At 36.0% G+C, this 16603-nt stretch overlaps 2 protein-coding genes and 1 long non-coding RNA gene across 3 annotated transcripts; 1 reads left to right on the top strand and 2 right to left on the bottom strand.

Moving 5' to 3' along the window:
• Positions 1 to 329: 329 nt before the first annotated feature.
• dgcr6 (DiGeorge syndrome critical region gene 6) lies at positions 330 to 2007 on the bottom strand. Its single transcript, XM_077715276.1, has 5 exons — positions 1710 to 2007; positions 1096 to 1256; positions 916 to 1016; positions 714 to 854; positions 330 to 644 (listed from the first exon to the last, which is right to left on the bottom strand). Exons 1-5 carry the CDS (start codon positions 1811 to 1813, stop codon positions 567 to 569), a joined length of 585 nt encoding a protein of 194 aa, XP_077571402.1. The 5' UTR covers positions 1814 to 2007; the 3' UTR covers positions 330 to 566.
• Positions 2008 to 2429: 422 nt separating this feature from the next.
• Positions 2430 to 16346, top strand: rasal1a (RAS protein activator like 1a (GAP1 like)). Its single transcript, XM_077714951.1, has 21 exons — positions 2430 to 2577; positions 2794 to 2850; positions 4477 to 4590; positions 4828 to 4889; positions 5628 to 5757; positions 5930 to 6011; positions 6098 to 6238; positions 6923 to 7014; positions 7080 to 7197; positions 7283 to 7436; positions 7920 to 7984; positions 8106 to 8218; positions 9940 to 10132; positions 10223 to 10360; positions 11751 to 11895; positions 12375 to 12547; positions 13677 to 13814; positions 14450 to 14585; positions 14676 to 14796; positions 15511 to 15581; positions 15666 to 16346. Exons 1-21 carry the CDS (start codon positions 2513 to 2515, stop codon positions 15815 to 15817), a joined length of 2460 nt encoding a protein of 819 aa, XP_077571077.1. The 5' UTR covers positions 2430 to 2512; the 3' UTR covers positions 15818 to 16346.
• On the bottom strand, positions 2894 to 10353 carry LOC144195366 (uncharacterized). Its single transcript, XR_013326082.1, has 3 exons — positions 10235 to 10353; positions 8066 to 8191; positions 2894 to 3010 (listed from the first exon to the last, which is right to left on the bottom strand). It is a non-coding gene; the product is annotated as an uncharacterized LOC144195366 (long non-coding RNA).
• Positions 16347 to 16603: the final 257 nt, after the last annotated feature.

Below are 16603 nucleotides of genomic sequence, written 5' to 3'. Positions count from 1 at the left end.
CAGCGATGCTCGCAGGGGTGCTGAAGCTTATCCCAGGAAACTATAGGCAGGGGACATTGTGAAATAATTGCCAGGAAATTGCAGGACAAATGCTTACATTTGTACACATTTTGAGGTGTGGTAAACATGGAAACCAGAAAGTTTGTTTACATATGTAAAATAACCAATTTAGAACTTGAGCCAAAATGGCTGACATTCCTTTCCCATGTTTTTCTTTTAAATTTAACAGTTTTAAAGACAACGCATGTACAAAATAAGCATGTTTAAGTATATGAATCTCTAAGTTTAAAGACTCAGAGATTCAATATTTGACTATTTAAATTCAAGACTTATGCTGAAAATAAAGATTTAATATGCTCACAAACAAAACCTTATTCCAATCATCCATTCATATGCAGTCAAATAAATAGTTTCATGTTTAACAAGCATATCTAATGTTCTCTTTAAGTTGGATGCATATTCACCAAAATCTAAATAAAAAACAAAATATAGACATAGGACTATCTTAACTAATTTCATTCAAATAAATACACAACAAAAATACTTCCCTCTTTCACATATCTTTCTCATAGATATCCAGACTGAGATTCCTTCTGTTGAAGCTTCAAAATTAACTCAAGTAAATTCATCTGCATGGTCAGCTCCTGAAAAAAAAATCCAATAAATTATTTCTTCTTGATTATTACTGCCAATAACAAGATTTTGCTGCAAACCTGGGGATTTGCCGTGACATAAAACCCAGGAACTCCAGCTTTTTCTAGAGTATTCTGTTGGTCTGTTACTTTTTGGTCCATCTCGGACACAATCTTCTTATCCATCATTCTTTGTTCCTCTCGCACACGGATTTCCAGTGCCTTTAATGAAAACAAAAACCCTTACTATACTATGTCGTTTTTTAAAGAAAAAAGCCTTTACCTCCTGTTCTGCTTGCTGATTGGACCGAAGCAGTGGCAAGTTGTGAGACTTGCATGACAACAGTGATTCCTTGTGCTTTCTTGCTATATCTTGCTTGAGGGCTGTACATTAAGGTATGTTGTGAGATTTAAAAGTAACGTGCACGCACTAAAGTTCAGGAAATGGGATTAGAAAACCAACCTTGGTGTTCACCATGCAAGTTTTGTCTCTGCCTGTAAAGATTTTTCTCTGTCAGATGCTGAATGTCAAGAAGTTCCTGCGCTATAGCGTAAACTGTTCCATCGATGAGGGCCAACGCCAAATCGCCAAGTGTGCTGTAGGACATTCGTTGTTGGAAGGAGCTGCTCAAAAAAACAATAAAAAATACCTTGTTTATTAGTGTAAACAACATTAGCAACAAAATCGGTCAGTATGCAATGAAAAACAAGTAAATAACTTTTCTCCACCTGTAAAAAATGCCACTAATAGGCTAATTACAGGATTCAATTAGACCATGAATTATGTGAAGCTACCCTACTCATATGTCAAAACTGACTAGCTAATGTGTAGAAATACTATGAAGTACAGTGCAAAAACATAAATCATAAAAGTACTTCTCAATTGTTTTACGAGTACACAATAGTCCATGTATATTTTTGTCTTAATTCCGGCGTTTGGTATACGAGTAGGATTGCAAAATTGTGCATTGTTGAACACATGCATGGTTATTTGAGTTACGAGTAGTAGTAAACAAGAAAGTTTTGGTCAAGGCAAAAAATGCTGAGGAAAAATATACAAATAATATTAATATTTACCTTGGTAATTCTTTTGCTAATATCTGTAGCTCTGACAAAAGGTAGTAATGTCGTTGTTGTTGTTTTGTTGGATCTCCATCAGTTACTGGAGGACAGCCATCCATCTTCTAATTAATACAGATCATAACAACTTTAATAATTTAACACATACTAGATTACTCAAGGAGATAATATATAATGATAATTTATTGGACTCGATTTAATGGAATTCCGGCAGAAAATATAATAACTCGGTGATGCCTTTTTGGCATGTTAGCTCCGAAGCGCTCACTAGTTGAAAAGGACCCAAGATTGTTGCCCTTTAAGATGCCTGCTTAAAAGTCAAACTAGCTTGCAGTTTCTGCGTTACTCCGCCAGGTGGCACATACTCAACAAAGGAAATGCTTTGGGCGTTGTTGTCTAAAATCCGCATTTTCATCTCCCATTTTGTACCAAATGTATATAAATGCAATGAGATGAAACAGTACGGTTGGAGTACGTTGAAAAAGCTACAAAAAAAGGTGATATGAAATGTTTAAGAAAGGCTTTGTTTATATATTTGGCCTGGTTTTGCATTAAAAAAATAGAAAAACATACATTATGATAATAATAATCATAAATTAGACTCGTGTGAGACGACGCTGGGCTGTGACAGTGGATGGATCCAATATTAGATGCACGCGAGCGTGCGTGCGCGTGCGTGGAACGACGTGCGCGTGCGTCTTGCGCGCTCAAGGTGCGGTGACATGAAGAGGAGAAAAACGTTTGGACCAGGGACAGCGCACATGGGAGAAGCTTGGATTCTTTGCTGACTCTTCGCCAAAATGGCAAAAAACACATCATTGTATTTTCGCATCGTCGAGGGCAGGAACCTCCCAGCCAAAGACGTGTAAGTAATACCTAAAATAGTGCAAGTCTTTATATTTTATGTTACAAAAAATGTCAATGTAAGGTGATTGTATATCCATAAGAATATTCCTGAAGATGTAAAATGTTTTTTCTTCTATTTTGTAATATATAAATTGAAATGATCTGATGTTAATAAGTCACCACCATCTTAAATGTATTATTGTATGTATTATCTATAGTATTTTTCCATTTCAAGGTCGGGAAGCAGCGATCCTTATTGCATAGTCAAAGTTGACAATGAAGTTGTGGCCAGGTAAGTTGCAATTTATATAAAAAAAACTACATTTTTTACCTGTTTTTTTTATGTTAGTTTACACACTTGTGACATGTGGAGGAGATATTGTGATCAGGGTGGGTACACCTTGGCCCCTTCCATAAAAGAGAACCTGATACTGGTCTGGCCTTTAAAAGACCTGTAGGTAACCATGGAGAGAATGCATCAGTAGTTACATGCATGCAGCTATACCAGACATGGGCAAACTATGGCTCGCGGGCCACATATGGCCCATTAGCCTTTTTAATCCGGCCCACCGACGTTGTCCAAATATTTTTCCCCAAGATGGCGCCATCACGCGTAAACCAGTGGCAGTAGCTGTGTCCACTCTTATTAGTTTTTCGTGTTTTACAGCACCTCTATCTTTTTAAAATGACATTTTAATATTTCTTAATACATTCCTTTTACTTTATACTTTTTACTTTAATGATGAGTGATGAGTCCTTTTTTTCTGTTTATGTTTCATATGTACTGTTAACGGATGCACTTTTTTATACGTTATCGTATCTTGTGATGACTCCGCCCATCTGTCAAATTTTTAAAGTCAATGTGGCCTCCATCTGCACCACAATGTAGTGAATTTGAGATAAAATCAAGTTGAAGTCACGAATAATTGTCCCAGCTGGTCGAATTGGCAAAAAAACTTGGCATTTCACAGCAAAACGCCCACGTCTTACACTCAATGTTGCTCCTTCTGTGCAAATTGGATGATGACTGTACTCGGGTTTAGTTAATAATGGCTTTTGTTTTGCTATGTTGAGGAGATATTTAATGCAGTTAATCCATGTTTTTTTGGCTAGTAATTACAGCCCATTGGATTGGTTAATTTCAGTTTTTATGTCGACTGTTTCACGATTACCGTATTTTCACGACTATGAGGAGCACTTAAAAGTCTTAAATGTTCTCCAAAATAGACAGTGCGCCTAATAATCCAGTGTGCCTTATATATGGAAAAAAAACAGAAAACCAAAAACGAAAAACCACCACTGTCGGACATTAAAAAAACACAAAGGCCTGAACTGAAACAATACTGTTAAATATGCAGATGCCATCTTAGTTTACAAAATCTTCCATCATATAGCTCCTCCCCCCCACTGCAAGATTTTATACAAAAAAATCCAGAACATCAACAATGGCTGGCTCTAGAGGTGACTGTAAAGTAGTGACTGTGCTTCATACCTGGTAGTCAATAGCAATTACCGTATTTTCACGACTATAAGGCGCACTTAAAAGTCTTACATTTTCTCCAAAATAAACAGTGCGCCTTATAATACAGTGCGCCTTATATATGGAAAAAATGTCATTCATTGAGGGTGCGCCTTATAATGCGGTGCACCTTATAGTCGTGAAAATACGGTAGATTATTATTATTTTTTTTTTTAGTCATCTTTTTTGTTGGCCAACAATTGAGTTACAGAGCATAAAAAAATCTATTGTAGATATTTCTATCTTACATTATAGGCCGATTAGTCCATACAACAATACTATTAAGTGTATTTTTGCTGCCTGTCAATCCATATAATACTCAAAATTGACAGTATTTATGCTTATTTCTTTGTTATGGAGTAAATTTTTTGGTAGATACATATTTATATTTGGGTTCAGGACTGCTACCGTGTGGAAGAACCTGAATCCATTCTGGGGTGAAGAGTATACACTTCACCTCCCAACTGGTTTCCATTCACTCTCCTTCCATGTCATGGATGAAGATACTTTTGGGTAAAGTTATGAAAGCATAAATATTAGCAATACAACATTCATAAATCATTCATATGTTTGATTTACGGTGAAATGTATTCTTGGAAATCCGGGTTTGAGTCTCATGTAGTTTTTGGAAAAGAGCCAAATGCAGTTTTTACGTTTTTAAAATGTTGTTCGTGTTAAAAAAAATAGTCGTCTTATATGCGGGTCAAGATTTTTGATTGGCGTTTTATCGATTTTTATCTTTTTCGACAGCCACGATGATGTGATTGGCAAAATATCTTTGACCAAAGAAGCCATTGGATCCCAAACTAAAGGTATGACATGAGTGGGAAGGAGCATGACTAAAGGTCAGAGGTCAAATGGTCATGAGTTTGAAATGTTTTTTTTAGTTTTATAGACCCCAAAACTCTGGGAATGTTTTCTTAATGTGTATGAAATGTGTAATTTACCTCGCTTATGCGTGAGAACACCAAAAAATATTGAGGAAACATCCAATTCCAAACAGAAAATGGTTAAAACATAAAAAAAAACACTTAAAATTCAAATAGTTTCTTCTATGTCAGCAACAAATAGTGATGGGCTTATCAATTAAATGCTCTTCCACTAGAGGGCAGAAGGTGTAATTATTAACGAACTAATTTTCCTGTCGTCATTCAAACAACAAAATGACAAATTTCTGATCAAAAGGGAACATAAAATGATAAAAAAATCATTATTATTTTACTTAGTTTGTTATTATTTTGGCTAGTAAATTATTTTTTTTCAGGATTCTCTAAAACAAACAACAAACACACTTTAGTTTCAGTGTTGTTAGTGGAAATAGTTATTTTGTGGCCAATGTAGATAGAATAAGTACATTTTTTACAGCGGACATGTTTTAAAACTACAGTAATCCCTCGAATATTGCGGATAATTTCGACCAGACGTGGTCGCGATAATGAAAAAAAAAACGCAAAGTAGGGTCACCCCTATTATTACTAACATAGTACATGTTTTCGCGCATATATAGTTCTTTAAATCCGCCATTTTTTTCTTCTGTGTGTAACAACCAGTCCTGGACAGTTGGATAAACCTGACGAGGGTTAACCCAGATGAAGAAGTCCAGGGAGAAATCCATCTGACTCTACAACTGCAAAAGTACACGGACAAGATCGTCTTGCGATGCGATGTGATCGAAGCTAGGTATTAGCATCATTAGCATCATCAGATGTGATCATCATGTCCTTGCAAATGAGGAAATGACCTTAAAATGCAATCCTGACCTTGTTATTGTTGTTGTTTTTGTTATTATGCTAATCCTAGTGTGTGGTTTATTGTGTACAAAATGGTGTCTGTTGTGTGACTCTCATTTTAGAGATTTAGCCCCAAGAGATCTTTCTGGAACATCCGACCCATTTGCCAGAGTTATTTACAAAAATCGCAGTGCAGAGACGTCGGTGAGCTTTAGTTTTGTAGGGTAGGAATAAAAAAAAAGATGGAAGTTGATTTTGAGAGGTTTCGCCCTGTTTTTTTGTTTTTGCAGATCATTAAGAAGACACGTTTCCCTCACTGGGAAGAAACCTTGGAGCTGGATTTCAAACCGGAAGAGCTCAATGAAGAGGGAACTGTTGTCGTTGAGGTCTGGGACTGGGACATGGTGGGAAAAAATGACTTTTTGGGAAAGGTGAGGAAAAAAATCTTTCAAAATATTGAAAGGGTGGTGTCAAACATGCAGTGCGTGGGCCAGAAGTGGTACACTAGAGCAAGGGTGTCAGACTCGGGTTGGGTCGCGGGCTGCTTAAACGTCAACTTGATTTCACGTGGGCTGGACTATTTTAGATATAATATTTTGATTTTTTTTTTAGAAATGGATTAAAAGAACTGGATCAAAATCCCTGAATATTCCGTTTTTTATAGATCTAAAACAATGTATATTTTAGCTTTTTTTAAATATATTTTTAGATTTCACAAAATGATTTTTGAACTAAAAACGCAGAAAAAATGATTAAAAATGACAATTATTAATTTAAAAGGGGGAAAATCAGGAAATGTAATATACATCTATACTCAAAATTTTGAATTTAATCCTAAAACAGAAAGTCAGCACTCATGATTTACTTTCCCGGGCCACAAAAAAATGATGCGGCGGGCCAGATTTGGCCCCCGGGCCGCCACTTTGACACCTGTGCCTTAGAGTCCGATCCGGCCCGTGTAAGTGAATTTTTGGGGTTGAAAATAAACGGATTGAGTTGACATGAATGTGCCTGGAGAAAGAAATCGAGTTTAAAACCTGTTTTCCAAGACCTAAAAACATGGCATTATCTCCATTTCTTTTGTTATACGTTTTATTAACTTCTGAATTCTGCAGGTGGAAATTCCTTCCTCCTGTTTACGCAAAACTCCTTTACTGGAGAGCTGGTTTCGTCTGCTACCATTGGGAAACAACGAAGTCGATGATGGGTGAGGATAACAAACGGTCAACATGATAACTCATTTCTTTCACTAAATAATTTCCGTCCCTCTAGTGGCAAGTTGGGGGCACTGCGCCTGAAAGTACGTTTGGTGGAGGATCAGATTTTGCCTTCTTTGTACTATCGGCCTCTTCTTGATCTTCTAGTGGAATCTGTTATTTCCCCTCCTGAGGTGAGAAACTTTTGTTGTTTTTGTGGTTATTTAGCGGGTTTGTTTTTGTTTGAGGACGTAATAGGGGGACATTTTTTTGGTTTAGATGGAGGAAAGTAGTGCTTTGAGTATGCTGGAGGACGTCACCACGGTGGAGAGCCGGCAAGATGTGGCCATGACTCTGGTGAAGATCTACTTGGGTCAAGGCTTGGTGGTTCCCTTTTTGGATTATCTCAACAGCCATGAGGTTAACCAAACTAGTAGGTTGAAACTTATAATATGATTTGAGACCGTACATTTTGTGATTAATATGAAATTATTTGTGTTTGGGATAAATCGTACGTTTAGAATTTTTTTTGGTTAATTTTTTTGGGGGGATTTTTGTAGTTTTGGGTAAAGATTAGCGTAGTAAATATTTGTAGTTTTTTGGCAGTTGTGATAAATGGAAATTTTATTGTCACGGTAGTAAGAGGGTGAGAATACAGACACAGAAAAAGACATTTTAGACATAAATAGGTCATAAATAAGTTAATAAATAAATAAGTGTGTATATATGTATATATATGAATAATGATATGATGATTTGAATGACGGAAAGCCATAATTTTCCAACTAACACCGCAAAAATAATTAATTTTACTCGTTATTGTGCTTTTGTGCTTGAATTTTTGTCAAATTTGAACTCATTTGTTCCTATTCCTTGCTATTTATTTTGATTATTATTTTAAATCTTTCCACTTTAGCTGACCCAAACACGTTATTTCGTTCCAACTCGCTGGCATCCAAAGCCATGGAACAGTTCATGAAGGTAAGTCATTCTTTCAATTTCAACCTTTTGCATCTTCCTAAATGTACAACTACATTAAAGTCTTACAATATTAGTTCTTACCTGCAAAATATAGATTTTGTCCTCCAAAAACTTCTTTCAGGCTGTCGGCATGCTGTATTTACACGAAGTCTTGAAGCCCATCATCAACCGGATTTTTGATGAGAAGAAGTATATTGAACTGGATCCCTGTAAAATTGACATGAATCACACAAGGTAATTTTGACTCTGTTTATTTAGCTTTACTGTAGAATTTAGGTGGCCACACACTTATTTTACACTCGAGACAAATATACAAATCTGAGAATGAAATGTCAGATGAGGGTGGTTGTTGCTAGGCAACTGCCGCCAGCCCCCTGAGATGTCAATCTATGACGAGAGCCGGGGTCTAACAATACTTACAGTAGTCGTGCGTGTCATTTTTAAAGATACAGTGGTACCCCAGTGCAACTTTGTCACCTATGTTTGTGCCGGATGGCTTGGAAAACACAAAGCAGCCAGTTCAAGACTTCAAACGTGTATTTTAAACATAATATTTAGATTTTTTTTTAAATAAATGGATTAAATAAGTGGATTAAAAGCCCTGAATATTCATAAAATAAATAATTAGGTAATCAACATAATAAATAGGTAGTAGTCAACATAATAAATAAGTTGTAGTCAACATAATAAATTAGTAGTCAGTATAATAAATAAATATCGATCAATATAATGAATAAATAGTAGTCAATATAATAAATAAGTCGTAGTCAACATAATAAATAAGTAGTAGTCAACATAATAAATAAGTAGTAGTCAACATACTATATAAGTAGTAGTCAACATACTATATAAGTAGTAGTCAACATACTATATAAGTAGTAGTCAACATACTATATAAGTAGTAGTCAATATACTATATAAGTAGTGGTCAACATAATACATAAGTAGTAGTCAACATAATACATAAGTAGTAGTCAACATAATAAATAAGCAGTAATCAACATAATAAATAAGCAGTAGTCAACATAATACATAAGTAGTAGTCAGTATAATAAGTACGTAGTAGTCAATATAATAAATAAGTAGTAGTCAACATAATAAATAAATATTGATCAATATAATGAATAAATAGTAGTCAATATAATAATTAAGTCTTAGTCAACATAATAAATAAGTAGTAGTCAAAATACTATATAAGTAGTAGTCAGTATAATAAGTACGTAGTAGTCAATATAATAAATAAGTAGTAGTCAACATAATAAATAAATATTGATCAATATAATGAATAAATAGTAGTCAATATAATAATTAAGTCTTAGTCAACATAATAAATAAGTAGTAGTCAAAATACTATATAAGTAGTAGTCAACATAATAAATAAGTAGTAGTCAACATAATACATAAGTAGTAGTCAACATAATACATAAGTAGTAGTCAACATACTATATAAGTAGTAGTCAACATACTATATAAGTAGTAGTCAATATACTATATAAGTAGTAGTCAATATACTATATAAGTAGTAGTCAACATAATACATAAGTAGTAGTCAACATAATACATAAGTAGTAGTCAACATAATACATAAGTAGTAGTCAACATAATACATAAGTAGTAGTCAACATAATACATAAGTAGTAGTCAACATAATAAATAAGCAGTAATCAACATAATAAATAAGCAGTAATCAACATAATAAATAAGCAGTAGTCAACATAATAAATAAGCAGTATTCAACATAATACATAAGTAGTAGTCAACATAATACATAAGTAGTAGTCAACATAATACATAAGTAGTAGTCAACCTAATAAATAAGTAGTAGTCAACCTAATAAATAAGTAGTAGTCAACATAATGAATAAGTAGTCGTCAACATAATGAATAAGTGGTATTCAAACAAGATAAGTAGGTTAGCAACACGTACTATTAATGTACATCTTTACTCGCGGTAAGGCGAATCTCATTTAAGGGCGCCGTGTCGGAGGCCGAGGTGCGAGACAACAGTGCGGGGATGCTGCAAAACTACTTGGCCAAGATTGTGGAATCCATCGTGAGTTCGGTGGACCAATGTCCTCCCGTCATGAGGGTGGCCTTCAAACAGCTTCACAAGCGAGTGGAAGAGCAGTTTGCTCAACCCGAGAATGAGGTCAGCGCGCTCGTAAAGAAAAACGCGCCTTGACAAAATGTCGTTAAATGTCACGTAGGTTAAGTGTACATCATTTTTTGTGTTGAACAGGATGTGAAATACCTGGCCATTGGTGGATTCTTCTTCCTGCGTTTTTTTGCTCCGGCTATCCTTACGCCAAAACTGTTCCAGTTGAGAGACCAGCATGCCGATACACGGACCAGTAGGACACTCTTACTGTTGGCCAAGGTACAATGGACGATAAAAAACAATCGTTATACTGTGTACATTTGGAAGAAAAAGACTTTTAGACCATGGGGTGCTTAAACTTTGTTTAGGAAAGCCTCTTGCAATCAGTTTTGTATGTTTAGGGATGCTCAAACATAAAATATAATTGTGGCACAGTTTTGAAGTGTCCAAGATCAATGCATCACTTCCCAGGTTGTTAGCATGAATGTTAAAAAAAAATAAAAGTATTGCACATTTTACAAATGAAACATCTTACAAACCTAAAGGAAACCAACAGATTGGGTAAAATGTTACATTCTTGGAATCTACCAATAGTATCTTAGACCACAGGTGTCAAAGTAGTGGCCCGGGGGCCAAATCTGGCCCGCCGCATCATTTTGTGCGGCCCGAGAAAGTCAATCATGAGTGCTGACTTTCTGTTTTAGGATCAAATTAAAATATAGAGTATAGATGTATATTAAATTTCCTGATTTTTCCCTCTTTTAAATCAATAATTGTGATTTTTTAATAAATTTTTTCTGTGTTTTTAGTTCAAAAATCATTTTGTAAAATCTAAAAATATATAGAAAATTCTAAAATAAACATTGTTTTAGATCTATGTAAAACTGAATATTCAGAGCTCTTAATCCAGTTCTTTTAATCCATAAAAATAAAAAAAACTAAATATTATATATCTAAAATGGTCTGGCCCATACAAAGCCTGACACCCTTAGCTTAGACAATTGACTCTTCCTATTGACCCTATTCTAGGCCAAAAGTCAGAAACAAATGTACAACAGTCCCTACACATGATAACACATTTATAAGACTTTATCAGTTCTTGCTCCAAAAGAAACCAGGACAAATAAGTCCATTATAGTTTCCATTCAACCAAGATATAGTTTTGTATGGAGGTAATGGTAAGGGTTACATAGTCGCTGTCCGTGGTGCTGAACTGTGGTTGCCAAGGGGTTCTCTTTCACCAAAGGCTATTTTTGTTAGCAACTCTTTGTGCAGCCGGGAGGGTATGTTCAAAGAGTGGATTGGATGGGAGGGGGAAGGGGGGGGGGGGGGGTATTGGTGGTGGTCTGGTGGTGGTGGGGGGGCCTTGGGGGTGTTACAGGGACTTCCTCCTCTCCCACGGCCAGGTGGGTGCTGGACAAAAGGCCTCGCAGCATGTTTGACCACTGGGAGATTTTTGATCTGTGACTTTTAGTCAAATGAAAAAAAAAAACAAAAAACAGCAAAGGAACAGTTTGTAGCTTTTTAGTTTTGTATGTTTTTAGGATTAAACTTTGTAAATTGTCTGCAGTGGTCGATGAGAGTTGGTCCGGTTGGCTATTCTACACTGTAAAAAATGTCAAACTTTAATTGGGATGATTTTTAATTAGGGTTCTTTTGTTTTGGTTAGGCTTTACAAAGTGTGGGGAACCTGGGTCTCCAATTGGGACATGGAAAGGAACAGTGGATGGAACCATTGCATCCCATAATACTTCAAAGTGTGGCTTCTGTCAAGGACTTTTTCAACAAATTGATTGATGTAGATCACGACACAGGTAAAGTATAGTTTTGCCTAAAGGGTAGAAATCTCTGGAACAATATGGCCGCCCTATGTTTTCAAAATTGTGTGATACAATTTAAAATCAAAAGCCAGTATGGACCTTTTGTTCTTGTTCGTTATTTCCTTTATTTTTGAAAAGGTCATTGGAATATTCAACACTTTTAAAAGAGACAAATACCTGCATTTTAGCTAGAAAAATGCACCTAATTTCCTTTTTGCTGGCCATACAAAATGTTATAGTGGGCCAAAATGGGTTTGAAATATTTACATCAATAGTCAGTAACATATCATTTCAAAAACTTAAAAAAAATAGTGGTGTTATCCCTCTTTTTTTAAATTCTCTTATCCTCCATCAGCACAATAACACCTACACATTTGCCTTAAAGGTCAGGTTGACATTTGATGCTCTTTTCCTAGATTTGTTTGGCACAAGTTCAAGTATGATTTTTTGATTTTATCTCTGTTTTCCCAAAGTATCGGAGATCCCGCAGCGAGCCATTTTCCTCCCATCGGTCATCGTCAAAGAAGGCTACCTCCATAAACACAAAGCGGAAGGAGGCCAGCTTCTATCTCGTTTCTCCTCCAAGAAGCGCTACTTCTGGTTAACCACCGGAACGCTCTCTTACGCCAAGACGCCTGATTGGCCGGTAGGTGCAATCGTTCTTTCGCTACCTATCATCAATATCAGCCAATGAGCTCCCAAGAAACCTCAAAATTCGCCAATCTATCAGAAAGTAACCTGAAAAATCCCCCAAATCTGCAGAAAACAACCAACAAATGTCGAAATTCTCCCAAAACCAATAGAAAATGATCCAAAACTGACCCTAAAATGTCAACAAAATGACACAAAATGAACTCATTACCTGCCATTGCCAACAATAGATGTCCAATTCACTGAACCTGTCCATGCCTCCATGCCTATCCTTGACATTATCCGCAATATTCGAGGGATTACTGTCCTTTTAAATCATGTCCGCTGTAAAAAATGTACTATCTCAACATTGGCCACAAAGTAACTTTTACCACTCACAGCACTAAAACTAAAAAAACTAGCTTCCAACTATACTATTTTAATTTTATTTAATGAATACTCCTCCTATAATGGGGATACTTGCATTGGATTGGCTAAAATAGTACCAGTGTTGTTAAAATGTATGGGTCACTAGGTTACAAATAATAAAAGGTTGCCTGTCCCTTTAAATGACAATCTTCTATACTTCTATGGCCATGGCTTTAAACCTAATATTGACTTGACTATCATAGCCATTTAAAGACCATCTATGACTCTGTTTAACATCGTCCAATGTCGCCATCCCAAAATATAACCGCTTGTTCCCACGCATTTTGGATCGAACTCCTCAGCAGGCCATCCCGAGTGTTATTATCATGTGGTGCGTAAACCCGGTGATAATCATATCCTCTCATTGACCAGCTAGTGCTGTTTCTTTGAGCCAGCCACGGGCTTTGTACGAGTAGGATAAAGGCCAGGGTTAATTGAAGCTGGACCATATTCACAATGACGTTGCAAATCGGCTTGGAAACAATGGCCCGTTTCCTCCATCTTGGATCTAACCATTCTCTGTGGCTCAAGCGGTCATTGAAGAAGGCTGATTTACACTTAAAAGGGGCCTTGGCTATCTCTTGGAGTTGTGTTGTAGATTTATTAAATGTATTCCACTTGAATTTGAGGGTGCTTGGATACTTATTATTATTTTTTTTATTTTATAGCTTGCTTATATTGATTTTAATCTGTGTTTTGTGGCTCAATTGTTACAGGTGCGCTCTTCCATCCCCATTCAATGTGTATGTGGGGTGGAGAGGGTGGATGAAAATGCCTTTCAGCAGCAGAATGTGATGCAAGTTGTTACCAAGGATAATGATGGGCAACTGCGCACCATGTATATCCAGTGCAAGGTGAGTACTTATAAACATTGCTGAACTCCCAGTTCAAATTGATTGGACATCTAGCGCTCTTGTACCATGTGTCAAAGTGGCGGCCCGGGGGCCAAATCAGGCCCGCCGCATCATTTTGTGCAGCCCGAGAAAGTAAATTATAAGTGCAGACTTTCTGTTTTAGGATCAAATTAAAATATAGAGTATAGAAGTATATTACATTTCCTAATTTCCTCCTTTTAAATCAACAATTGTCATTTTTAATCATTTTTTTCTGTGTTTTTAGTTCAAAAATCATTTTGTAAAATCTAAAAATATATTAAAAAAGCTAAAATAAACATTATTTTAGATTCATAAAAAATGGATATTCAGGGCTTTTAATCCAGTTATTTTAATCCATTTATTAAAAAAAAACTAAATATTATAGTGCTGTTTGTATTCGTGCTGAGTAGTTACAAAATAAAAATTGAATAGGGATTTAAATTTTAGGTCATAGTAAAGGGGCAGAGCTTAGGGAGCATTTAGGGACGTAAAAAAATTGAACATGATGCTCCACCCACTCGACTCGGGGGGCCCGTTAATGCTCCTCGCCCCGAGGTCCTTGTCAACATTAGTTCCGCCCCTGGCAAAGTCACTAATGCTTTTAATGTGTACAGAATGTGAACGAGCTGAACCAATGGCTGTCCGCCATCAGAAAAGTCAGCCTCTACAACGATCACATGCTCAATTCCTTCCACCCGGGGACACACCGTGGGGGAAAGTGGACGTGCTGCCTACAAGTGGATCGTAAAGGTAGCATCAGTTTTTTTTGGTTGCTACCAATTTGGGAGGCCGGGGTAATTTATTTAGGATTTTAATAGATGTATGTGATTGGTTTTCAAGCGGCGGGATGCGGTCGAACTCACTCAACTGTGACTTTGGGGGACTGGAGTGATCCTCTTGATCCTGATGTTGAGACTCAAACTATTTATAAACAACTTCTCCAAGGAAGAGACAAACTCAGGTGAGTTTTGTTATACAAGACAATACAAAAGCTATAAAAAAGACTAGGTTAAATGCAGTAATACCTTGAAATACGAGTGCCCCAACATACAAGTAGTTTGAGATATGAGTAACATTCCGGGGAAAAGATATGTACGAGCACTGGGTGGGGCATTTTATTTTTTTCCATGTTTTTTTGCGTCAGTCAGTTCAGAATTAAAGGGGAACAACAATTAGTCCAAAAGTAAGCAGATACAATGAAGAGTAGTGCAAAGAAATTGTGTATGGCAATTGATATTAATCAATAAACTAATCAATAAGAGCTTTTAGTATTGAACATCATAACTGCTACATATAGTTATTTTTTTACTATGTTAGTAGATGGTGATTTAGAACCAATAAAAACATGTTTTTCCATTATAATATCTTGTTTTTTTGCAGTTTTTTTTCAACAGGGTAGGAACAAATTAATTAATTTTGTGTTCATTTCTATGGGAAACTTTGATTTGAGATACGAGTGTCTCGACATACGAGCTTGGAACGCATTGAACTCGTATATCAATGTATTACTGTATGTTATCCAATCTAATCATGAGAGCTAACTTGGTTACAGTTCATAAACTGGACACTAGATGTCAGTGTTGCACCCCCATTCATTTTTCTTATAAACCATTGAGCTAATGAATTTTCTAAGGGATTTTTCATATTATGATGTCATATTTTTTTGCACCCGTAGGAAAAAATACATCCCAGAAGCAGATCAAATGGGAAGCAATAAAGAAGAAATCAACTCTAACCTTCATTCAGGTTGGGCCTATTTTTTACTATATGTACTCTATTGTTTCATTTGGACTTCATTTAAAAAAATATATATCATTGTTCCATCCATAGATGGCGCTGAGTGTAAAGTGGATTTAGTAAAGCAGGACCAGAATGTCGCTATCAGGCTACTGAAGGTGATTGAAAATTTAGAACGAGCTCATGCAACTTTTAAGAACCGAGAAGAGGAGGAAGACCCTGCCAATGTGATCCTAAATCCGTAAAAAAAGACTCCTAAAACCCGTTGGGAGTAGACGACTTTCTCTCTCGGGATAATATCGGAGTTAAAGTGAGTGAACGGATGCTTCCTTTTTAGTACGTTTGAAAAATGTAGGCCATGTTTTGTTATCCAGAAAGTGCCATTGACACAAGATGGATGACATTTTACAAAGAAGAGAGCATGATCGGATTTGATATTTTTGCCTGCAGTGCAATGTGAAAACAAACTGAATTTTCATATAGTGAATGTGTACAGTACAGGTGTCAAAGGTGTGGCCCTGGGGCTGGGAAGTGGCCCGCTAGGGAGTCCGATCGGGTCTAAAGGGGGACTTTGGAGGTCATTCAAATTGTATGTGGAGTAATCCCTCGAATATTGCGGTTTATGTAGATGATGTGTGTGAAAGTGGCGGCCCGCGGGCCAAATCTGGTACGCCACATCATTTTGTGTGGTCCGGGAAAGTCAATCATGAGTGCTGACTTAATATTTTAGGATCAAATTAAAATGAAGAGTATGGATGTAGGTTAAATTTCTTGAATTTCCCCCTTTTAAATCAATAATTGTAATTTTTTAATCCATTTTTTTCTGTGTTTTAGTTCAAAAATCATTTTGTAAAATCTAAAAATATATTTTTAAAAAAAGCTAAAATAAACATTGTTTTAGATCTTTAAAAAACTGAATATTCAGGGATTTTAATCCAGTTCTTTTAATCCAATTATGAAAAAAATCTAAATATTATATCTAAAATGTAACAATTAATAGCAGAAAAAATGTGAAGTAGTGAATTTGTGAT

The sequence above is a fragment of the Stigmatopora nigra genome, chromosome 4, assembly GCF_051989575.1.
Source record: "Stigmatopora nigra isolate UIUO_SnigA chromosome 4, RoL_Snig_1.1, whole genome shotgun sequence".
NCBI lineage: Eukaryota > Metazoa > Chordata > Actinopteri > Syngnathiformes > Syngnathidae > Stigmatopora > Stigmatopora nigra.
This window is presented reverse-complemented; position numbering and strand designations above follow the sequence as displayed.